At 42.4% G+C, this 25,521-nt stretch overlaps 1 protein-coding gene across 1 annotated transcript in view; it reads right to left on the bottom strand.

The window, feature by feature from the left end:
- The window catches only part of tmem132e (transmembrane protein 132E), an 841,056-nt gene that overhangs the window by 62,242 nt on the left and 753,293 nt on the right, over positions 1-25,521 (bottom strand). Inside the window, exon 8 of the mRNA XM_078548464.1 lies at positions 11,570-11,761. Within this exon, the coding sequence (XP_078404590.1) occupies positions 11,570-11,761 (192 nt within the window). The remainder of the gene's footprint in view (positions 1-11,569; positions 11,762-25,521) is intronic.

The following is a 25,521-nucleotide window of genomic DNA, read 5'->3' on the forward strand; positions in this document are numbered from 1 at the left end:
CTGATCAGTTTTTTTTGGGGTGTCCTTCTATCTGTGGATGGCCAAAGGGCAGACAGAGTGAAAACTGAGTCATGAGGGACAGAGTAATGCCCTCCCACACCATCTCGTTACTAATGCTGGGCTTAGCCCTGTGTCCAACCCCCTGCTGGAACTCATGAGGCACTCTCCTTCCTCCCAATGCTGTTCACAGAGACACTATACATTCTCCTCTCACTCTTTCAGATAATCTCTTCTCTTTCAACTTATCGAGTCATGCTGAAATTTTTCTTCCTCTCCTTCCTTCTCTTCAACCTAGCACGCTATCTCTTCCAACCTAATTCAACCTGGTACTTCTCTTCCATTCCCTCATTCAAGCTGTCACTCTTGAAATAAGCAAAGCCTTTACAAACTGTGGATATATCCTGGTTTGGGAGGGTGCTGAGGTTCAGCCTCATGATAGTGACATAAAAAGTAGGACCCAGCCAGAGATAATTGCGATGGCAACGGAGTCATGGCCCACATCAATATAATGATATGGCTGGGAGCTGCTACAACATGTAGAGGTGAAGGGAAAACTGAAGACGTTGGCTTTGCAGACACCCTTCAAGTATGGGGCTTAAGGGGGGGAGTAGGGAGGCCAGTCCCTGGAGAGAGAGTCAGAAGGACTAATATTGTGAGAGTCCAGATATATTAGAGTCTGAAGCTAGGAAGAAATATTGAGGCCGGAGTTGATTAAAAGGGAATATGAAGTTCTGGCTTGGAATGGACTGGTGGATGGGCTTGAATGAGAAGGCCTGGTTCAAGATCAACTTTGGAACTAGGAATGTACGGGAAGGCAACGGCTGGAGGTTGTAGCTTGAATAGAGCATGGGACGCAAACTATGGCTTCAGATAGGAGAACGTTTTCAGATTGGAGAAAGTTTCCTGACCAGGACAAAAGAACAGGAATTCTGGCTCAGGGCTAGAGTAGGAACAGGCTAGCAGTAGGGTGACTAGTTTGGAGCTGCATTGCAAGAGTGGATAGGCTGGTTCTAGTCTGTAAAATGGGAATGTCTGTGGGTAGGTTTGATGTACAGTGGGAATGGGAACCAGGAAACAATTAAAGTCAATTTTTATTCCAATTTTTTTAAAAAAAGGGCTTTTTTGGTGTGTTTTGGAGTTTCTTAACTTGTGGAGTTAAAAATGTACAGCCCACAAAATTGGAGCAAATTGGGAGGAAATTCAATTTTTATTTTGTACATCATTGAACCTCAAGAAAACAAGCAAGGGATTAAAAAGCACACAAACGACCCCCAGCATTTTCTTTTTACAGTTCAGAGATATCATTTTAATGAATCTCAATGGCCATTCCAAATGTACAACATTCCCAGGATCACAAAATAAGGTCATGTTCTTTTAGCAGTAAAATATTTTATAGTACTTGTTAATGGACTGCGTATTGCAGACATTGACTTTAACGTATGTTTAAAGTAGCATATCACCACCATAGCAAACATTTCTTTATACCTGACTGAAATATGAAGTAGTCGATGTCAAAGTTTAATTTTGCAGTATTTGCGCTGAATGGCATACAGTGATCATTGTCTGTAGCATATCCATTTTGTTAATAACATAGCTGTAGTCATGAACAAAGCTCTTCAGTACAGTACGGATGCAATGCCTGTGCATCTCTCATTACCAGATTTTTGATAAGAAAACAATGGGAAGCTGCTATTTATCTCAAATTAGGAAGGAAGCCAGTTTTTACCAATTAACTACTCATAAATAATCTGGGAGTGCATTGGTGAAAATTGGTAAAAATTGATTTTAGGGGTCCTTACTGCCAATACTGTTCACATAGTTACCACGCAGCAAATGATTGAAAGTTATACTGATAAAGTTCATGCTTTCACCAACTTTATTGAACAACTAAATATCTTGATGACAGTTACTGTAAGCAATCTAGGTCTTTATGATCTGTCCTTTTCATTCTCTGCTGGACTAAATTAGCCCAGGGCTAATAATTACACTGTTTGAAAGTAATGTTGTAGGATTATGTAGGATTTTCATTTTGCCCTCTGCCAATCTGGAAGTGGAAAATATCAAACACTAAATCCAGTTTTACAGCCAAAAACTACTTATGCAATATATTTATAATAGGGCAATTTATAGAAGTAAAACATTTGGATAGAGATTGTGCAGTCGTGTAAGGGGGACTTTTATATGTTTCATGCAAGAGATACCCCTAATTAGAAATAACTCTCTATGATTGGTGGAAACAGAGCAGGAGAGCAGTTGAAATGGCAAGAACCTCATCTAAAAATGCACATTGGCATCCGATGAGATACACGCGAGACATCTGTGGCATTTAAACCCACTCTAGAGGAGAGTGCCTGTCAGTTGAACCTATCAGAGGCCAACTAAGGTAAATAAGAGCAAATATTGCTTAGCAAAGATGCTCCTCCAGGCTCCACAGGAAAGTTCGGGTCTCCACCCTCCCTCACTTGTAATTGCAACATCTTTGCAGCACTTCCCTTCCTGGAGCTTCATTTTGACATGCTCAGACTGATAAAGTCACTCACTAGCTTAGGCATGACACTCTTTAAAGGATGCTTTTCCCCTTGAAGTTGAAAGCAATTTCTTTGTAGATTATCATCATTAGCCAAATTGACAAGCAAACAGATTGTGTACAACTGACAAAATAGTTGATTGACAAGTTGACACATGACTACTTCGATCCGAGGAAATCAAACAATGATCATGTTTTGGGAAGCCACATGTTGAAACAGTAAAAGCACTATTATCCCCATTCAATTAGTTGACAAGTTTATAGTTTGGCAATTCATTGAATGTTTTGTATAGTGTGTATGTAATCAATGTAACAGTGATGCAGGCTAGTTGCATTGTAGCTGGCCATCTGGATTAGCCATTCACAGCATAACTACAAATAAAGTGAGTTTTCTAAATAATTCCCAAAGTTGCCAGCCCCATTTCAAGCAGACCGGAATTCGTATAGTAAATAAAATACTGTGGATGCTGGAGATCTGAAATAAAACAGGAAGTGCTGGAAAAAAATCAGCAAGTCTGGTAGCATCTATGGACAGAGAAACAGAGTTAATATTTCGAGTCCAATGTGACTCTTCTTCAGAAGAGTCTCTCTCCACAGATGCTGCCAGACCTGCTGAGTTTTTCCAGCACTTTCTGTTTTTAGACCAGAAATCATATTTCCTGGTAAATGACCATTGCTTTTTTAAAATCTGTAAATGGAAGAAAAATGTCCTTCTGTCAACTCCATCCCTCTCCCCTGCAAGTATCTGAGGCTGAAATACAGAGTCTTATTTGAGCCTGAGCTGAGCTTCTGACCCACCTCCATCACCAGCAGCACTTATTTCCATTCCAGAACATCATCTTCTCTGCCCTGCCTCAGCTCACCTGTTGCTGAAGTCCTCATCCATACCTTTGTTACTTCTCAACTATTCCAGAACACCTCTAGCCAGCCTTTCTCCCTGCACGTGCCATAAACACAAGCTTATCCAAAATCCTGCCTCTTATATCATAACTCACACCAAGTCCCAATTACCTCTGACCTTGTGCATGCTGACCTGCATTAGCTCCCTATCTGGCAACATCTCGATTTTAAAATTCTCATACTTGCTTTCATGCCTTCGACCCTCCCTATCTCTCGAACTTCCTCCAGCTCTATAACCCTCCAGGATTTCCGTGTTCCTCCAATTCTGGCCTCTTGCACATTCCCAATTTTCTTTACTCCACCATTGGCTGCCGTGCCTGCAGCATAGACCCTTAAGTTCTTGAATTCTCTCCCTAAACTACTTTGCCTTTGTATCCCTCTCTTTTCCTTTTCAGATGTGCCTTAAAAGCCACCTCTTTGACCAAGCTTTTGGTCTCTGTCCTAATGTTTCCCTGTATGGCTCAATGTCAAATTTTGTTTATAATTTATCCTGTGAAGCAGCTTGGAATATGTTACTATGTTTAAAGTGCTATATAATTGGAAATTGTTGCTGCTGCTTTCGTAAACCTAGCGACTGGCACCAGAAGGAACAGCTATAAGGAATGATTTCGTAAGCTACTGCTCGTTAGCCTTGAAGGGAAGTATCTCTGAAAGGCTTTACACAAACATTTTAGATAGTTAATATGATAAAGTCCAGAATGGTAGATTGGATCCCAGGTCAGCAGTAAGTCTTTGCCAGGACCTAGCCTCAAATAGGTGGCCAGGGAAGTAGCATTTCAAGCAGTGAATTCCTAACAATTCCAGCAAAGGAGTAGCCCAACACTGATGCAGGTACATCAAGGGAAGTAAGTAGTCTTATGAATCAGATGGTCGGTAGCCCAAGTAGTCATCCACTAATTCTATTTTCTCAGCTAGAGAAGTGCTCAGCAGTCGTACATTGAGACAAGCAGCATGAAGGAGCATAATACTAAAATTTGGAAAATGCAACAGACACAGAAACATCACATTCATTGGAACAATAAAAGATTATTTTTTTACATGTCAAAGTCTGTCATTTGTTTATTATGCAGAAAATAGTTGTTCAGGTGGAAAAACCTGGCAATTCAGACATAGAACATACATCCAATTGAAAAATACACTGTGCACTTACATTGCTCCCTGGACCCATACCAAGAACTTGTGCATTTTTCACTTCTGGAATTGTTATAATGTTGTATCTAAATCTCATCTTTCTGAATGGGAGTAAGCAACACAGGTTTGTATAATAAGCCCTCCTCATCTAAGCAAAGCTACATGAGGGCAAAATTGGACCTACTGTTGTGTGTTTTCCAGGCTGAAAGCAGGATTGAAGGGAGAGAGGTCAAATTGCATGTAAACCTCCTGTACCCGAACAGAATCAAAGCCAAATCCCTTGGAGGCCTAGCCAATACCACATTGGTTTGGGCAGTGTAGAGGTGATGAGGTGCCCCTTGAGTTTAGTCTTCAGCTCAAAGGCAGGTGAGTATTTTATAGTCCTTTTAAACACTTTATTCACTTTTTAAATACTTTAAAAACTTCTTAAAGTTTTTGTAAACTTCTAAACACTTCAACAAACTTTGATTGTCCAGAACTTTTCAGCTTAACTCAATTTATTTTCTCCACTGGTTTCTGCAGTTTTACAGCTTGATTTAATTACATTTTTTTTCATTGAGGCTTTTTATAAAAGTTGATATTTTATATTTTTTTCTTATCTGTGAGATTTTTGTGTCATTTAACTTTAATCCCTTTTACCTCCCATGTATTTCATCTGAACTTCAGACCGAGTACCCTTGCAATTTTGCAGGGAGTTTAAACTCTCTCCCTCCCTTCATCATTCTCCTGATCTCTTGTCCTTTTCCCCATGGTTGAGTTGATCAAGCTGCAGGATCCGAGAGATAGCAAGCAGCTTGACGGGCTCTGAGCCCTGGCGGTAGGTCAGTCTGGTGCTCCCTGGGCTTGGAGAAGACCAACACCATGAGGATCAGCCCAGGACCTGGGCATTGTACAGCCAGAGCCAAGGCCTCCTTGACAGACACTGGGATCTGGCATGACCTGAGCCTGAAGGAAGCTTCATGTGATTCAATGTTCCACTTTTATTTTGAGTATTATTAACTTTTGAAACCAGAGAAAACAGTTGTGGCTGCTGTTAGACCTGAAGAAGCTGAGACTGACCGAGAGACCTGGGAAAGGACACTGCTTCAGCCCCTGCACACTGAGTCAGCAGAGGAGGCAACTGCAGCTTCCTTCCAGCTTCCAATAGCAATAAACATCTCAGCGTTTACCACTATTGGCCTGCAAAATTTGGCCCGTACACTCAGCCACTTGCTCATCACTGTCTCATTTAGGGATGTCATCTTCAGATTAATGACAGACTATTTTTTGGATTATTGGACATTTAGGCACTTTAGAAAGTTACACAGACATAAATTCATACACTTATGCCCAACCATCAGCACTGCCTCGTCTGATACATGTCATTTTCACTGACAGTGTTAAATTAAGACAGTCAATCATGTTACTTTAAATTATTCAGATTTATCATGTCAATGAACAGGAGTGTAAAAGGCAGAAAATATAGACCAAAGTAAAAGTCAGGAACTCAACTATATATACTTGTGGTAATCAAGTAGTAGGATACAGAGGAAATTTATGAGGATGTAGCCAAGGATGGAGAATTTTAATTATGAGGAATAATTTGTTAGACTGGGATTGCTTTCTTTGGAACAGAAGAGGCTGAGAGGAGACTTAATTTAGGTGTATAAAATTATGAGGGGCCTAAATAGAATAAGTAAGAAAGACCAATTTCCCTTTGCTCAGAGATCAATAACTAGGGGGCATGGATTTAACGTAATTAGCAGAATGATTAGAGAGAGTTGTGTAATGTACTGAAAATAGTTATGTCTACTTCAACGAAAGCAATCACACCAAAGATTGACCAGATTTTCGTCTTGTTTGGAATCCCTGAAACAATGAAAAGTGACAATGGACTACTATTTAAAAGTGATGTGTTCAGTAAATTTGCGAACTACCTAGGTTTCACTCATCAAAAAAAATCACACCCCATTGGCCTAGTGCTAATGGAGAAGATGACAGATTTATGCTTACCTTGCAAAAAAAGATACGTACAGCTACAGCTGAGAGCAAGTCATAAAAGCAAGATGTGTATTGCTTTCTTCGTAATTACACAGCGATTCCTCATTCGACTACTGGAAAGCTTCCAGCTACACTAATTTTTGTACATCCTGTGCACACATGTCTTCCTGAGCTACCCCTTGGAGGTATGATCAACATGTACGCGAACACGATTGAGGACAGAAAGATTGAATTAAAGTAAATGCAGAGCAAAACATGAAATTTAGAGCGACACCACTAGATGTGTCATTTATCTTATTACTGTTTGTGGGATCTTGCTGTGTGTAAATTGGCTGTCAAAATGACTATACTTGAGAAGTGTTTTATTGGCTGTGAAGCAATTTGGTCCTGAGGTTCTGAAAGGCTCTACATAAATACAAGCTTTTCTTAAATTAACAATTTAATACAGCTTTAAAAATATGCAGGTTTTGTCGGAGAACTGTGTTCTGAAACAGTGCTCAAGGTTTCAGAAGACTTGTCTCTTCTACTTTAGGAACATAGGAATAGGAATAGGCCATTCAGCCCCTCAAGTCAGTTCCATCACTCAATGAGATCAAGGCTGATGTACCTGTCTTGGCTTCATTTACCTTAAGACCCTTGGTTGGAAAAAATTGTCTTGGTCTACAGTTTAAAATTATTAATTGAGCTAGCCTCTACTGTACACCGTGGGAGAGAATTCCACGCTTCTTCTACACTTTGCATTAAGAAGTGCTTCCTAACTTCTCTTCTAAACAGCCTGGCTTAAACTTTAAGGCTACATCTTATTGCCCTAGACTACCCCACCAGTGGAAAAAGCTTTTCTCTCTGTATCCTATCAGTTTCTTTCAAAACTCTAAAAACCTCAGTCAAGTCATTCCAATGAAGACAAGCCTAGGTTATATAATCCTGCCTCATAATTTAACCGTTAGACCCTGGAAACATTCTGGTGAACCAACACTTCAGTCAATCCAAGCCCAATATATCCTTTCTAATGTGCGGTGCCCAAAAATGTATATAGTTCTCCCCATGTTGTCTGGTCAAGGATTTGTATAGCTCTAGTAAAATAGAGGTTGAATTTTCAGCTCCATACACTGGTATGACACAAAGTATAAATGCCAGTTAAGTACAGTTAGCAGTATCTGTCTACTTAAAACTACGGTTTTAAACTAGGGTCTTAAAATTGAACAAAGAAAACTAAGTAGGTATGAGGGATGAGTTGGTTAAGGTAGATTTGGAAACTAGATTAAAATAAATGACAGTAGATAAGCAACAACTAACATTTAAGAATTAATTCATAACGAATTCACAACGAAATATGCATTCCCGTAAGGAATAAAGTTCCTATGGAAAAGTGGTCCAACTGTGGCTGACAAGGGAAGTTAAAGGTTGAGGAAAAAGGCTTATAATGTTGCCAAGAAAAGAGCAGTAAGCTTGAAGATTGGGAGGATTTTAGAATTTAGCAAAGGATGACCAACAAACTGATAAGCAAAGAGAAAACAGAATTTGAGAGTAAACTAGCTGGACATTAAAAACAGATTATAAAAGCTTCTGTAACTATGCAAAAAGGAAGAGATCAGTGAAAATAAATATGGGCCAGAATCTTTGGGTTGGCGTGCGGGGGCAGGCCCTGCTTGCTGATGCGTAAAATGATGCACGGTGACGTCGGGCATGTGTCCCGACGTCACCGTGCATCATTCAGATCTTGAGTTCGGCCAGCATGCATCAGAGTCGTCTGCGCGCCCGCCGAACTGTCAAAAGCGTATTAAGGCCATTTAAATAGCAATTTAAATAATTAAAATAGCTGCCCGTCCAACCTTAAGGTTGGCGGGCAGGTGAAGAGCCCAGGCAGCCTTCGCATTTATCATGAAACCTCATCCATGGGTGGATGAAGGTTTTTAAACTTCAGTAAAAAATGTTAACAAAATTCATAGGCATGTCCGAGCTCATGTGACACATGAGGGGACATGTTTTAACATTTTTTTTCTTTCTTAATTTAAATTTTTAAAAATCAAACTAATCTCTCTGAGGCAGCTCTGTGCCTCAGGGGGATTTCTGCATTCTTTCGCGTGCATGCGCTAAAGAGCACAGGCCCCGACTCAGGCTACTCCCACCGCCCGCACAGGGAGCGCTCAGCGCTTCCGGGTGCGCGTCACGTTGGGCGGGCCTTAATTGGCCCGCCCGCGTAAAATGGCGGTGTGCAGCCGATCACAGGCGGCGAACGGCTCCGTGCCCGCTCCCGCTCCTGCCCAGCCTGCCCAACATAGGTAAGATTCAGCCCCATGTTTTCTGATGATATGAATTTGATAGGCAAGCTGCGAGGAGGACACAAGTATGCTGTAAATGGATTTGGACAAGTTAAGTGAGTGAGTAAGAACTTGGCAGATTAAATATAATATGGGAAAATGTGATGTTATTCCCTATGGTAAGAAAAAGAAAAGCAGAATATTTTTAAAATGTTGATAGAGTAGGAAATGTTGGTTTGGAATCTGGGTGCACTTGTACTCGAATCTCAGAAAGTTAACAGTGTTAAAGGTGCAGCAAGCAATTAGAAAACCAAACGTGTTAGCCTATATTATAAAGGGAATGGAGTAAAGAGCTCTTAGTGCAACTGTATAAAGGCTTAGTGACAGTACACCTGGGCTATTCTGTACCGTTTTAGTCACTTTACCTTAAGAAAGATATACTTGCCCTAGAGGAAGTGCAACAAAGGCTCTCCAAACTGATTCCTGGGATGAGGGTTTTGGCCTATGAGGAGAGATTGAATAGACTAGGCATATATTCTTTTAGAAAAAAAAGAGAATTTCGAAGAATGAGAGATTATTTGATTGAAACATGAATTCTTAAATTGCTTGGGAGGATGCTTGTCCTGGCTGGGGAGTTAGAACTGGAGGTCAAAGTCTCAGAATAAGGACTTAGATAAGCAGAAATTTCTTCATTCAAAGAGTTGTGAACCTGAGGAATTCCCTATGTCAAAGAGATGCTCTCTGTTCAGTGGTTGAGTACATTCAAGTCAGAAATTAATAGACTTTTGGTACTAAAGGAAACAAGGAATTTGGGGATAGTGTAGGAGGGTGTAGCTGAGGAAGAAGATCAGCTGTGATCTTACTGAATGGTGGAGCATGCTTGAGAGACTCAATGGCTCACTCCTGCTCCAATTTCTTATGTTCCTATGCAAAGTTGTTTGGTTTGGATACCTGGAATATTAACGTACTTTTTCACAGATGCTGACTAACCGGCTGTTTATTTCAAATATTAATGGACGTTTTGACTGTAACTAAATCTGTGCACTGCACATTCTTTTGATCAATTGATACCAAAAGGATCTTTGTGCAAATAGAATGCATAAAATACCTCAGTTATGCAACCTCACAATAAATTTTGGCCTACTTCTGCTCCTAATTCCTATGTTTGTATAAAGTCTATGATGAAGAAGGTTTATGTGTTTTCCCTCTTCCATCCATTTTCATGCCATGTAATCCAAAAATTCCAACCTCCCCTTCCCACCCTTACTGTGCTGTGCACCTAAATAAGATGCAAATCTATGTTTAGCTACATTTCATCAGGTGTACCTCAAAGATTAGGATCTTCCAGTTGCTGAGAATGTCATGAGGGCTCAATTGGAGATTGGAGTGGCAGTTGCTAGAGTGCTAACAAAAATTGGTTTCACCTGTAGCTGGTCAGGTTTTAAAACAGGTCATTATAGTATCAAGTATCAGTTGACATCCCTGCAGTGGGAATATAGCATGAGTAGCAAAGTAAAATAAAGTGGGAGCCTGGGAATGCACTACCAGAGTCAGACACAGTTACAATCCAAAGGAAACACCAAGGAAAGCTTGGCTAGACACAAAAGGAGCAGAAACATTGGACTAGATTTTACCGGGGGTCGTACTTCTCACCCATTTGCGGAAGAAAAGTCAGTTCCAAACTGGCCAACTTTAAATAAGGCCACCCTGTAGCAATGTCGGCAGCCTGAACAGTCTGAGGGTCAGACTACCGCCCCTCAGTGGGAGGAAGCCCTTCCCTCAAGAGTTGCCGGCCAATCTGATTGGCTGACACCTCTAGCAGTGCCAAAACTCAGTAGTGAGTGTTGCTGGGGCTGCAAGCAGGCGACTGGGTGAAGAAGGCATGGCAACCGGAGAGAGTTAAATCTGGGGTTTTGGGTGGGAAGGGATTGGGGAGACTAGGGAGGGGAGCAAGGGGTGTGGGGAGTGTAGTATTAGGGTTAATGTGGGACTGAGTACAGCACTGCCCACACAATGATGTAACAGAGCACATGACCCACACCGAGGGCCAGTCCTGTGTGTACCATCAAGCATAGACACAGCTCCTAGCTTGTACCCTTCACTGTATATTTGTAAAATAGTTCAAGGAGTCAATAAAGACTTACAGTTAACCTATGTATGACTATGAAGACCTCTTCAGACCTACTGAACTGTAACTAACGCCCTACAACAGGGAAGCACTGCAAGGTGGGCGGCCTGGCATGTGGGAACAAAGACGGGTTGGGGTGGGTGGTAACATCTTGGGAGGCTGCACCCAATGCACACAGGGCACCCCCGCAAATAATGTGCCTCCCCCTTCCTTCAAACCTTTTCAACAAAATTGTTTAAAAAACAGCCTTCTCATTCTTGCCGACCTGCCATTGCCCAGTGTTTTATATCAGTAGGGGTAAATTGAGGGCCTTAAGTGGGCAATCATTGGACACTTAAGGCCCTCAATAGGCCTAAGGGCAGGCAGGCTAGTGGACGCCTTACCCACCCCCTGGAATATGGGGAATGGGCCAGAGTGGCGGGAAGGCAGTGGGCTAGCTACCCAACATATTTTACGTGCCCCTCCCTACACCCCACCTGCCGAAAACATACCTGGCAGGGGGCCATAAAATCCAGTTACTATGTCATGAATCTGTGTCCATTTCCTCTCGAAATGTGCCTTGGATTTTTACTAACAAATAATATTTTTCCAACCATTAGTTGATGAGTGGCTATTCACTTCCAGTGAATATCAACCTCATACCTGTTTGAGAGTTTGAAGGCGCTGACGGGCCATTGTCTTGGCGATGAAGGTGTGACTGGTTCCAGGATTGGATTCGAGGCTCAATGACAGACCAGAGACAAGTTCTGCTCGAAGGTCAGTGATGGTGACTTTATCATCAGCAACAATCAATGGCACTTCCCCTAGTACAACCTCCATCAGTGGGGAGACTACCTGAAAGAATTTAAAGGAAAACCATGTATGTAGTGCTGATATAATTAAACTATAGACATTCAAACTTAGCTCAGAGAATGGAATTTCTTCAGGATAAACCTAAATAACTGCTTATAATTCAGCAATAAATGGGCAATCTTGATCACAGAAGCCACAAGAGTAACTGGTATGGAATAACTTTTTAAGTAAAAGATTGCTTAATAGAAAATGAAGATCTAAACTCAATCATAATCATAGTTGTGGGTAGCAAATTTTGAATTGTACACACTTCTTCCAATACTGCCTCTGTTGCCCCACACCAACTGATGTTGAATTAATAGTGGTGACTCAACCCTCTGAGTAAAAGAATTCTCCTGATTCTGTCCTAAATTGGCGACCCCTTATTTTTAAACTCTGGCCCCTAGTATTCCCACAAGAGGAAATATTCTCTCCACATCGACCCTGTAAAGACCCCTCAGGATCTTAAGCTTCTCCTTAATGTCTTTCTTGTTGTCCTCCATTGCTGGTCGTTACCAAAGGCTGAGAAGGTAACGAAGACCAAGAACACCCAGAGGATGCATTGTCATCTGTCTCTCCCTCATCCTCCACCAGCACAATTACACTCACATGGGTCTCAGAGGGTTCGTGTATAGAATCGGGGCACACATTGCTGATCACTTCATGGACACGTCCTAGCAGCTGTGGGAGGCTGTGTCAATTGATGTTCCTGACAATGGGAGGATTGTCGGGGATCAGTCCCAAGATGAGACCCAGGCTGATGACAGGTCACAATAAGTCTGCTGGAGATGCGGAGTTGGCAGGGGCAAATCTGATGGACATGTCAGAGACTATGTGGTACCTTGCGCGGATGGTGGAGGAGTTCATCCAAGCCTTTAGTTCTTTCATAGTTGTAGCATCTGTGCATATGGTTTCCTCTATGAAGAGATTGGTGACCATCATGGAGAGCCAGGTCGATCACATGATAATATGTTCTCAGACCATTCTGTCGCTCTGGGCATGGGCTCATTACATCAGTGGCTAGGCAAGAGGAGAATAAGGCATCTGGACCTCACTCCAAGTTTCCCTTCTCCACAGGGGTAGAGGGATGTGTCATTGTGAACCGAGAAGGAGGAGGAGGATCAGTCAGGCACAACGGGGTGTACTATCAGGGCACTCCCAAGGTGGGCAGTCGCTCATCCCCTCTACTGGTGACCACAGAGCATCCAGTGGGTGGGGCACTCAAGGCCTCAGACCACCAGAGGATGTCTGGCAAGTCATTGCAGGCAATAGGCCATCACTCTCAGCAGCCTGCCTCCTCATCTGCTGCTGTTGTCGGTGTCGCACCATATGGATCTGAGGTGAGGTTTTGTCTTTGTCTAACTTAATCTGGAAGGGAGGATTTAATTTGGTGAAGTTCCCATTTAATGGGTATTCATGGCATGCAAATACATGGTAAATAGATTCTTGCCACTGGACGGTATAATGACCACCCAACACCACTGCCTGAATTTCTCAAACTCAACCTGATGGCGGAAAACCAAGACTTTGGTTCCTGTCTAATTAAATCCTCTCTCCTGCCTTGTTTGCTGCTGCTACAGGCCCCATTAAATTCCACCCTGTGTGTGGGATACAGGTTGGATCAGCTTCTGATTTCAGCTAGGTCCCTGTGGATAATTGCCAATTGGAGGCTGGACATTTCTCACAGCAAAAGAGCAATATCTCTTTTTAATTGGGTCCTTTCACTCACTATCTGGAAGGACCTCATTCCTAATACCATCCCCTCCTTTTACTTAGTTTAGCAAACATTCCACAGCTGGACAAGACAAAGATGCATTGAAATTAATTCACACAGAGAGTTACAGCTGTACAGCATATTTTACCACAATTAAAATAGAAAGAAGAAGAGGAAATTCACCTTTTGAGTCTGTTCCCCACCATTCAGTTATATCATGGCTGATCTGTACCTCACTTTTTTGTACCCATCTTTGATTCATATCTCTTAAAACACTTGCTTCTGTAACTGCCTTCTCCCATCTACCATACCATCAACATCCAGCAATCTAACTGCACTAGCCATATAAATACTGTGGCTTGAAGAACAGGTGAGAAACTGGGAATTCTGTGATGAGTAACTAATCTCCTAGCTCCCCAAAGCCACACAAGTGCCAGACAATGACCGTCTCCAACATTAGAGAATCTAACTATCAACCCTTGACATTCAACGGCATACTATCGCTGAATCCCCCACCATCAACATCTTGAGGGTTACCATTGACCAGAAACTGAACTGGACTAGCCACATAAATACTGTGGTTACAAGAGCAGGTCAGAGACTAAGAATCCTGCAGCAACTAACTCACCTCCTGTCTCCCCAAAGCCTGTCCACCATCTATAAGGCACAAGTCAGGAGTGTGAGGGAATACTCTCCACTTGCCTGGATGAGTCCGGCTCCAACAACATTAAAGAAGCTTGATACCATCTAGGCCAAAGCAGCCCACTTGATTAGTGCTGCATCCACTTCCTTAAACATGTAGCAGCAGTGTGTACTATCTACAAGATGTATTGTAGCAACCCTCCAAGGCTTCTTCGACAGAGCCTTCCAAACCTGTCACTTCTACCACAGAGAAGGGGGCATCAGATGCATGGTAACAATATCACCTGCAAGTTCCCCTCCAAGCCACAGACCATCCTGACTGAGAACTATATTGCTGCTCCTTCACTGTTGCTACGTCAAAATCTTGGAACTCATTCCCTAACAACTCTATGGATGTATCTACACCGCATGGAGTGCAACAATTCAAGAAGACGGCTTACCATCACCTTCTCAAGGGTAATTAGATATAGGCAATAAATGCTGGCCTTGCCAGTGATGCTCACTTCCCACAAATGAATAAAAAAAACACAAATTACTGTGCTTCCTAACTTAATGTCATCTTCAAACTCGGATATACAACTCTCTATTTCTTTGTCTAAGTCACTTGTATAAATGATGAAAAGCTGAGGAACACCACTTGTCATTTCCTGTCAATCAGGGTATATTCCTTTTATCGCTACTCTCTGTTTTCATCTTGCAATTAATTATCAACCCATGTTACATGGTTACCTCTAATTCTGTGCACTTTTAGATTTGCTAATAATTCCTTGTGTGGAACCTTATCAAACACATTCTGGAAGTCCACAAAGACAACAACCATATACACTGGGCAGAATTTTTCCCCTGGCATGCGGGATTGGCGGGGGCAGTCGGGAAGCCGACTGCCGCCTGTGATCCACAACGCACCGTGATTTCATGCTGGCGGGCCAATTAAGGCCCGCCCAGCGTGATACACGAGTGACAGTGCTGAGCACTGCCTGCAGGGAGAGGAGTGCGAGCTGGTCTAATGCGAACTTTGAGCATGTGCGCGAAAGAGCACTGAATAATCTCCCTGAGGCAGCTCCATGCACATGAGCAGGGACATGTTTTTAATTAAAAATTAAAGTTTTCAATTCGGCTCCATGCCTCAGGGAGATGAAGAAAATACTGAAAACATTATTAAACATCATAAAAATTTAATAAAACATGTCCCCTCATGTTACTCTGTCACATGAGCAGGGACATGTGTTTAATTAAAAATTAAAGTTTTCAACTCATTGGTATTTGCTTTTGGAAATCTCATCCCGCCCGTGGATGAGGTTTCCAAAAAAATGCAAAGGCCACTTGACCTTTTCGCCTGCCCGTCAACTGTTAAGTTGAATGGGCAGTGGAAAATTCAGGACAATTAATAACTTAATGACCTTAATAAGCTTTTTAACTGTTGGCAGGCATGTTGCCAGCTCCAACGCATGCCCGCCAACCAAACTATTGCGCGACTACATGTTGGCATCGGCACGCCTGGATGACGTCAACGCGCATCATTTCACGTTCAGTCGGGTTGGGCATGCGTCCACCTGCCAAGCTAAAAATTCTGGCCACTGTTTCAATTCTAGTAAGTTTCCTACAACTGACGTTAAAATTACAGGTTTGTAGTTTCCTAATTTCTTTTCTTTTCTCTTCTCTTAAATCATGAGTGACATTTGCAATTTTCCAATCCAAAGGCATAATTCCTGGATTTAGAGAGTTTTGTAAAATTGTGAATGTTACATCCATAATTTCCTGACCTGTTTCTTTTAATGTCTTAAGGTGGGAGTTATCAGGTTTCCAATGTTGGTCTACAGGTTTACCCATTAACAGTTTACTCTGTTCAATTTATTTCTCATCCCCAAAAGGTTTGTCTTACTTCAAGGGGATGAGAAAAAGTGACCATTAAACATAGAGAACATTGAGCCTTTTAAAGGAAAAGTGGATAAATATTTGATGCAGAGAAAAATATGGGCTATCAGAAGAAAGCAGCGGATGAGCTATGAGAACAAGATCATGCTTTATTCTCACAAAAACATAACGGTTAATTTTTACATTTGGGTGGCAAATTGACCCCCAGGATTTTGAGACTGTGGTTTCATTTACATTTGCCAGGCTAGCTGTAGTGGTGCCAAACAAAAATGATGCAAGATTTGCATTTGTTGGGCCTGTCCCTCTTCCACTGTCTATGGAACTAATCGGAGTACAGGGTCTGACCAGTTCCTACCTAAATTGACAATCAGAGCCCAATTGACATCATGGGATTTCGATTTCCGTATTAAAAAAGGCCTACCGCCTGAAACAGGTGGGAATTTTGGACACTTGACAGTGTGCTACTTTTAAAATGGTGTCAGCCACACTGCTGGTTTCAAAAGAGTGGTAATGGTGCTGATACCATTGAGGACATTGCCCCATTATCACCAGGTGAGGGGGGACAAAATCTACCTCCAAAATAAATAATATTTGTTATGAAAATATTTTCTTGAACTGTTTATTTACTGTTTAAATTGAATGATTGAATACTTACTACATGGAACTGGATATTTCAGGAGTGATCTGTGTATTAAATATTAATGATTTAAAGCCCCAAATTCTGCTTTAATACTTTTACTGCAATATCTCCAGTTTATCTACAGGATGACATTTGCAGTTTCAGTAAATTGAGTGGGTTAAACATTTGTAACAATCGTATTACTGTGTAATCTTTCAGCATGTAACACTACATTTGGTTCTAATATCCATTTCCTGCTTTATTCTGCACTAATGGAAAATTTAGCACATCAAAGGAACCCTGTTGGACAGGTCAAAAATCCAATTTGTGAAACCATATATTCCCTCAAACAGCAGAATGTGAACAAACAAGCTCATGATAGAAATGCTTGTAATATAGAATTAATAGAAAGGTTTAAAAACTTGCCAATACAATTTACACTTCAACACAATACACCTTAACTTAGAAACATGATTCAAATTTATTCTTGGGATGAGATCTTAAGCAGCCAGTTGACTTTCAGAATCACTATGGCGTGGGGCAATTACATGTTTGGCATAATGTGGTGGTAAACTTTATTTAAACTGTTGGTCCCCAAAATGTAAACTTTAATTTTGGCAGAAATTGAATCAATTCACCTCTACCTAAAGGCTTAACCTACTGACACCATTGATACTGAGCAGATACATTGGAACAGGGCAGCCTTGTGCAACATCATACAAATGGATTAATACTTTTAAAATGGTTGGACACAAGTTTCCAGGAAGCTCTTTATTTTATTCATCTTGTTATGACCAGGTGAGAAGGAGTGAACTGGCTCCCCTCTATTCAACCTCCTCGGTTGGTCACAACAAAGGTTTAAGTTTCTTTTTCACGAGGATATGCCTTTCCAAATCAGAATCTATTTAACTATTTATGCAGTGAGCAATAAGGAGCGAATCAAACAAGATTTTCTGCAGTTAAAGAGCAAATTTATTAACCACTAAACCCAAGAAAAAATAATAAAGACGCAGCATCACACACACAGGTATCAGAAATAAGTTAGAGTTCAATAAAAAAAAGTTAAAAGAATACATAGCTGATTGTCCTTGAAGTGTAGATTTTAAAACGTTGCAACTGATTTGGATTAGCTGGTTTTGTGTATGCGGTCAGATGTTGAAGATGTTGCAATTATTGAGATCTTGGTTTGCGGGTGGATTTCTAGTAAAGCTGGCTTATGAACTGGCTGATACAGTTGTTCCAAAAGATAGAGGACAAAAACACAACACTTCAGCCTGTTTCCTCTGCTAAAAGCTTTCTTGACATTCTATGCCACTTACAATCTCTCTGCAGTGGCTGTAGACTGGCCTGTTATACTTCCCCCATTGTGTAATTTCCAGGGGTTTTGGGTGGGTCTGTATGTGCCAACCATTGTTTCAATATCTAACACTTTGCATTTTAATGTCTCTTCCTTTGACAGTGATGAGCTTCGATGAGTCTGAAGGTTTGTTTGTTTTTCACCTTCACCTTGGAAGGTAGCCTTGTATTTTTAAGTAATTTGTTTTGTCTCGTTACAAACTGCAAAAATTCCCATCAGTTGAAAGTTTGAAAACTATTTTCAAAATTGAAGGGGCATAGCCTTGTGACACCTCCACATTACTAAAAATGAAATGTGATTTGCTCTCATTTCATTACAAGGTATAAAAGAAAAACAAAAGAAACAAAAAAACACACATTCACTCTCTTACCCTTGGTCTGGATTATCTCTTCAGTTCCAACTGGGTCTCTTTAAATTCTGTACAGGGTGTCCACAATGACATTTGATTTCCCTGTAACATGGGTGTTTTTTTTAGGTGATATGGTTGGAGAAACAAACTCCAATGGAATAACCTTGCATTCTGAGTTCTGAATTTCTCTAAAAAAGTTAAAGGGTTCTTATCAGTTCGGTTGTGGTCTCTCTGAAGGATATGTCCAAAATGGATCCAAAGTGTTTGAGAGCCAGTAACAAAACCTATGGTTTTTTTTTATAATGGAATGTTGTTTATGATGTTTGTTCAGTTTTTTGGAGAAGTACCTGATTGGTCTCTCTATTCCTGATGTGTGTTCTTGGAGGAGGACAGCCCCTACCCTGATGTCACTAGCATTGATGGCTAATTAAAATCCTTAGTTAATGCCTGGAGCTGCTAGCACTGGTTCATTTATTAAAATAGCTTTCAGCTTCTCGAAAGCTGTATACTACTTTGGTTTTTTTCTGTGGTAGTCTGTCAGCGGGGCAGCTATAGTGCTGAGGTTTGGGATGAACTTGCGTTAGAACCCACACGTCCTGAAAAATCTCATGATTTCCCATTTTATATTGGGAATGCAAAACTGTACTACTGCTTGTACCTTTGCAGCTCTGGGCAGTGCTTGTCTTTGACCCACCATGTGCCCTAGGTATGTCACCTGAGCCTTAGCAAACTCACTCACTGTAAGATTAACCATTAGGTCAGCTGGCTAATTTCTGGAAGAGGGCTTCCAGTTGCTTTAAGTGAGTTTCCCAGATGTCAGTGTACACTAGAAGGTTGTCTCATTACACTACATAATTGGATAAGCCTGCCCCAACCTGGTTCATCAGCTTTTGGAAGGTAGTTGGGGCATTTCTGAGTCCAAATGGCAAGACTCGACACTGGTATAGCCCATCTGGGGTCACAAAGGTGGAGATTTTCTTCGTGTGGGTGGTCAAGGAAACCTGTCAGTATCCCTTGAGCAAATCTTTGTAATGTAGGTTGAATTACCTACCTATCTATGCAGTCTTCCTGGTGGGGTGTCGGGTAGGAGTTGGCGCTGGTCACTGTGTTAACTTTTTGGTAGTCAATGCAGAGCCTTGTGGAGCCAACTGGCATGAGCATGAGCACAACTGGGGAGCTCCAGCTACTGTTGTTAGGCTCTATTAACTGGTGCTCCAGCATGTAATTCATCTCCTCCTGAACCTGGGACAATTTTTTCTGGACCTAGGTGATAGGGAGGAGCCTCTCCCACATCCACATCATGTAGAGCTAAAGTGGTGCAGCCTGGCTTGTCTTTACCGATGTTTTTAAACGCAGTGAGCAGCCATGTCAGGTCTCCTCACTGTTCTGCATTTATGTGGGTGAATACGGTGTCCAAATTCAGTAGAATTCCTGTGTTTGCTAGCCAAACAGCAGGGGCCTCATGTGGGCCTCACCCACGTCTCGCTCCAATTCACCCTCACTGTTCTTTTCGTCCTCTAGGTCTGTTGCTATTGGACAGACTGTTACCTGCTTATCCCTTTCCTGGCTATGATATTATTTTATCATATTGACATGACACAGCCTTTGCTTTTTCCTGTGGTCTGGGGTGTCAGTTACTCACTCACTCACAAACTTCTTTGCTACTTTGTACAGGCCACTGAACCGAGCTTTTAGCTGCTCCCCCAGTATTGGTAGAAGCACCAGCCATAGTCTCCTGGCTAAAAGTTTCGCACCCTGGCAAGTTTGTCTGCCTGCTTTTTTTTCAAAGCTGTCTGGGAGATTTTTAAGTGCTATCGAGTCACATCATAGGCTCTCGTGCGCCGCTCAAGGAACATGGTTACATAGTCTAACAAAGAGATTTCTTCCGTCTGTTCTAAATATCTCTCCTTGAATAGTTACAGAGGGCCTCTCACTTGGTGTCCATAAACAAATTCAAACAGAGTGAAACTGGTGGACTCATTGGGTGAGTCTCTGGTAACGAACAGAAGTTAACCTCGTCCTTTATCCCAGTTACGGGGGTGCTCGTGGCAGCATGCCCTGATCATTATTTTTAGGGTCTGGTGGTGCCCCCTGCGACTCCTGGTGATATGTTGAAGACTCCAGCTGGGTCACACCCAGATTACCCATGACTTCCAGGAATATTTGGCACATGAAATTTGAGCCCTGATCTGAATGGATCTCGGTGGGCAGTCCATACTGGGTAAAGAATTGTGTTAATTCCCCCACACTACTTTGGCAGGTGTTGTTCTCAGGGAAACACAGAAAATAGGAGCAGGAGTAGGCTATTCAGCCCTTCGAGCCTGCTCCGCCATTCAATATGATCATGGCTGATCCTCTATCTTAACACCATACTCTCATGCTCTCCCCTTACCCCTTGACCCCTTTAGTGTTAAGAAATCGATCTACTTCTTTCTTAAATGTATCCAGTGACTTGGCCTCTACAGCCTTCTGTGTTAGAGATTTCCAAAGGTTCACTATGCTCTGAGAGAAATTTCTCCTCCTCTCAGTCCTAAATGGCCTACTCTGTATACCAAGACTGTGACCCCTTGTTCTAGACCCCCCCAGCCAATGGAAACATCATCTCTGCGTCCAGTCTGTCGAGCCCTGTCAGAATTTTATACGTTTCAATGAAATCCCCTCTCATCCTTAAACTCCAGTGACTGCAGGCCTAGTTGATCCAATTGCACCTCATACGACAATCCTGTCATCCCAGGAATCAGTCTGGTGAACTTTCCATCTATGGCAAGCATATTCTTTCTTAGGTAAGGAGACCAAAACAACACACAATACTCCAGGTGTGGCCTCACCAAGGCCCTGTATAGCTGCAGTAAGACACCCTTGCTCTTGCACTCAAATCCTCTTGCAATGAAGGCCAACATACAATTTGCCTTCCTAATTGCTTGCTGCACCTGCATGTTTGCTTTCAGTGACTGGTGTACTAGGACACCCAGGACCCTTTGTACATCAACATTTCCCGACCTATCACCATTTAAATAATACTCTGCCATTCTGCTTTTCCTATCAAACTTACCAACGTTATACTGCATCTGCAATGTATTTGCCCACTCACTCAATTGTCTAAATCGCATTGAAGCTTCTTTACATCCTCCTCACCACTCATATTCCCACTTAGTTTTGTGTCATCAGCAAACTTGTGAATATTACATTTGGTTCCCTTATACAAACCATTGATATATATTGTGAATAGCTGGGGCCTAAGCACTGATCTCTGCGGTACCCCACTAGTCACCCCCTGCCACTCCGAAAAAGACCCATTTATTCTTACTCTCTTTCTTGTCTGCTAACCAATTTTCAGTCCGTGCCCATATCTCAGGTGCTTTAATTTTGCACACTAACCTCTTATGTGGGACTTTATCAAAAGCTTTCTGAAAATCCAAATACGCCCCATCCACTGGTTCTCCCTTATCTATTTTACTAGTTACGTCCTCAAAAAACTCTGGTGGGTTTGACAAACATAATTTCCCTTTCATAAATCCATGTTGACTTTGTCTAATCCCTTTGATATTTTCTAAGTGTCCTGTTATCACATCCATTATAATAGACTCTAGCATTTTTCCTATTACGAACATATTAACCAACATTCCTTTTATTAACATATGATGTTAGGCTAACCGGCCTGCAATTGCCTGTTTGCTCCCTCCTTCCTTTTTTTAAATAGTGGGGTTACATTTGCCACCTTCCAATCTGTCATCAAGTTGGTGGTGGGAATCTGGAACTCACTGCCTGAAAGGGTGGTAGAGGCAGAAACCCTCATAACATTTAAGAAGTATTTGGATGTGCACTTGCGATGCCATGGCATTCAAGGCTATGGGCCTAGTGCTGGAAAATGGGATTAGAATAGTTTGACCGGTGCAGACTCAATGGGCCGAAGGGCCTTTTTCTGTGCTGCAGACCTCTATGACTCTGTCAGCTTTCAGTCCCATTAATTTCTCCAGCACTATTTTTTTAATAATACTAATTTCCTTCAATTCTTCCTTCTCACTGGGCCCTTGGTTCTCTAGTATTTCTGGGAAGTTATTCCATGAAGATTTCTTCCGTGAAGACAGAACTAAAGTAGTTGTTTAATTGCTCTGCCATTTCCTTGTTCTCCATTATAAATTCTCCCGTCGTGCACTGTAAGGGACCTAAATTTGTCTTCATTACTCTTTTTCTTTTTACACACTTATAGAAGCTTTTATAGTCCGGTTTTATGTATCTTGCAAATTTCCTCTCATATTCTATTTTTCCCCTCTTCATCAATCTCTTTGTCCTCCTTTGCTGAATTCTAAACTGCTCCCAATCCTCGGACTTGCTACTTTTTCTAGCAACATTATATGACTCCTTTTTGGATCTAATACTATCCTTAATTTCTTCTGTTAGCCATGTTTAGGCTACTTTTTCTGCTGTGTTTTTGTGCCAGAAAGGAATGTATAACTGTTGCAATGCCTGTATTTGTTCCTTAAATATTAGCCATTGCCTATCCACCTTATAATGAAGCTCCCCAATCAATCATAGACAACTCACCCCTCATTGCTAACGCAATTTCCTTTGTTTAGATTTAAGACCCTAGTTTCAAATTGGACGACTTTACTTTCCATTCTAATGAAGAATTCTATCATGTTATGGTCACTCTTCTCCAAAGGACTCTGCACAACAAGATTATTAATTAATCCTTCTCATTGCATAGTACCAAATCTAGGATAGCCTGTTCCCTAGTTGGTTCCTCGAAGTGCTGGTCTAAAAAAGCCATCTCGTCCACAATCCAGGAATTCATCTGCCACAGAATTATTGCTAATTTGGTTTGTCCAGTCTATATGTAGATTAAAGTCACCCATGATTACGGTTGCACCCTGTTATATGCATCTCTAATTTCCTGGTTAATGCCGTCCTCCATCTTACCACTACTGTTTGGAGGCCAAAGACGACTCCCACCAATTTTTTCCACCCCTTGTTGCTTCTCAGCTCCATCCAGACTGATTCTACATCATGACTTTCTGATCCAGTATCCTTTCTCACTATTGCACTTATGTCATCCTTTACCGACAATGCCACACTGCCTCCCTTTCCTTTTTGCTTGTCCTTCCAGAATATTGAATACCCTTTGATATTCAGTTCCCAGCCTTTGTCACCCTGCAGCCATGTTTCCGTAATCACAATCATATCATTCCCGTTTACATCTATTTGCGCTGTCAATTCATCTACCATATTGCAAATGCTTCGTGCATTCAGATAAAGTGCCTTTAGACTCGTCTTATTCACATTTTTTGGTACTATGGCCCTATTTGCTGTTAGCCCTTGTTTCTTTTGCCTTCCACTTTTGCTTTTTACTTTTTTATGTTTCATTTCTATCTTTGTTTCCCTATCTTGTGTCTCCCCACTTAGGTTCCCATCCCCCTGTCACTCTAGTTTGAACCCTCCCTCACAGTACTAGCGAATACCCCTGCTGGGGTGCAGCCTGTCCAGCTTGTACAGGTCCCATCTTCCCCAGAATCCGTCCCAATGCCTCTGGAATCTAAATCCCTTTCTCCTACACCATCTCTCCAGCCATGCAACCATCTAGTCTATTCTCTTATTTCTGATCTCGCCAGCACATGGCACTGGGAGTAATCCTGAGATTGCTACCTTTGAGGTCCTGGGAATGGCCTCTGGGGAGCGGGTGGCCACGTCCATGGTGGTAAGGGTATGCTGGTAGCTCCCTTTAGTTCTGGGAATGGGCATTTCCCTAACCTGTTTAATGTCTCCTGGAGCACTCCTGCCCCCAACTGGATGTTCAGCTCTTGCTGTACTCCCATGTGGCTCTTCAACTGAGTGGAGCATTGCCCTCACTTTTTCTTGGTCTGTTTGGGAACTTCCCTGGTCCCCATTTAAATCTGCCATGAAGGTGTCTGCTGATTAGATCACTAGCTCGCTTCCTCCATCCGTTTTAAACTTTACAGGCCCTTCATGGACCTCTCTCACTCCTGCTGACCTGGCTTCAGCCCTTCTAACTTCCTCAGTTTGTTTTTATTCTTTTTACTGCTTCTGGCTTGGCTTCAGCCCCTTTAAGTTCAAATAGCTGTTCCTTAGCTACTGCAATTCCCATGGATTCTATCCTGACCCGTTTTATTTTTACTGGCCTAGCCTAGGCCTTTACAAGTTGCAGTAGCTCTTCCCTAGCTACTCCAACTCTCACGGGGTCTATTGCACCCTGTAGGATGTCCGAACATCTCTCGGTTCCCCATACTCTTAGGGTGGAATAGTCCCAGGTAAGTGCGGTAGCAGGCATGAAGAAAAGACGCTTTACCTGCTGGCGGCAATGGCGGGTATTCACGCCATATCATCCCCTTCCTGCCTCATAAATTATAAAGTCACGGGAAACATGCTGGATCGCTGGTGGCTGGCCTCCGATTTGTCCACCACACCACTACCTTGCTGCTTCCTCATTCCAGGTGCCATACTTAAGCTGCAGCCGCGCGCACGGTTCTGAATGCTTGCAGCCCAGGACTGCTCGGGTGAAGACATGGCCCCAAAAGCCAAGAAGAGTGCAGTCCCCTGATTCAGTGACGCATTCCTGGGACATTTTTTGGATGATCTGGAGGCCCACCGTGATGTCCTCTACCCCCACTCTGGCCACAGGAGGCCCATCAGTCTCACCACTCCGACTTGGGAGGCGGTGGCAGGGGTGGTCAGTGTCAACATTGCATACAAGAGGTCGGCCATCCAGTGCAGAAAAAAATATGAATGATCTCATCTATGCCACCACGGTAAGTCAACCATCCCATCACACTCAACTCACAAGCCCATCACACATTCACTGGCAGCTCACTCACTGCCAGCTCAAACAACATCACCTCTCACTCTCTCGCACACACCCTCACATCTCCATTTGGCCTCATCTCCTCTGGAGATTGCCTCCTCATCCCATCCATGGCTCCATTCAACACACATGCATGCCTGGCATCCTTCTCATGTGGCCTGGCATGCGCCTTGCTCACAATCTCTCCATCTGTCTTTTTGCAAGACAAGATCACCCAAAATCAATGGAAGAGGTCCCAGACCCAGGGTGGAGTGCTGGACAGCAAGGTACTCACTCCATTTGAGTCAGGAGCCTCTGGACTCGGTCCTCACTCAGTTGGTGGAGCTGCAAAGACAATCACGGGAATAAAGGAAGGGATGTCTGGTGCACTCCTCGGATTGCAGGGGCCGA

The sequence above is a fragment of the Cetorhinus maximus genome, chromosome 9 (genome assembly GCF_964194155.1).
Source record: "Cetorhinus maximus chromosome 9, sCetMax3.hap1.1, whole genome shotgun sequence".
Lineage (NCBI taxonomy): Eukaryota > Metazoa > Chordata > Chondrichthyes > Lamniformes > Cetorhinidae > Cetorhinus > Cetorhinus maximus.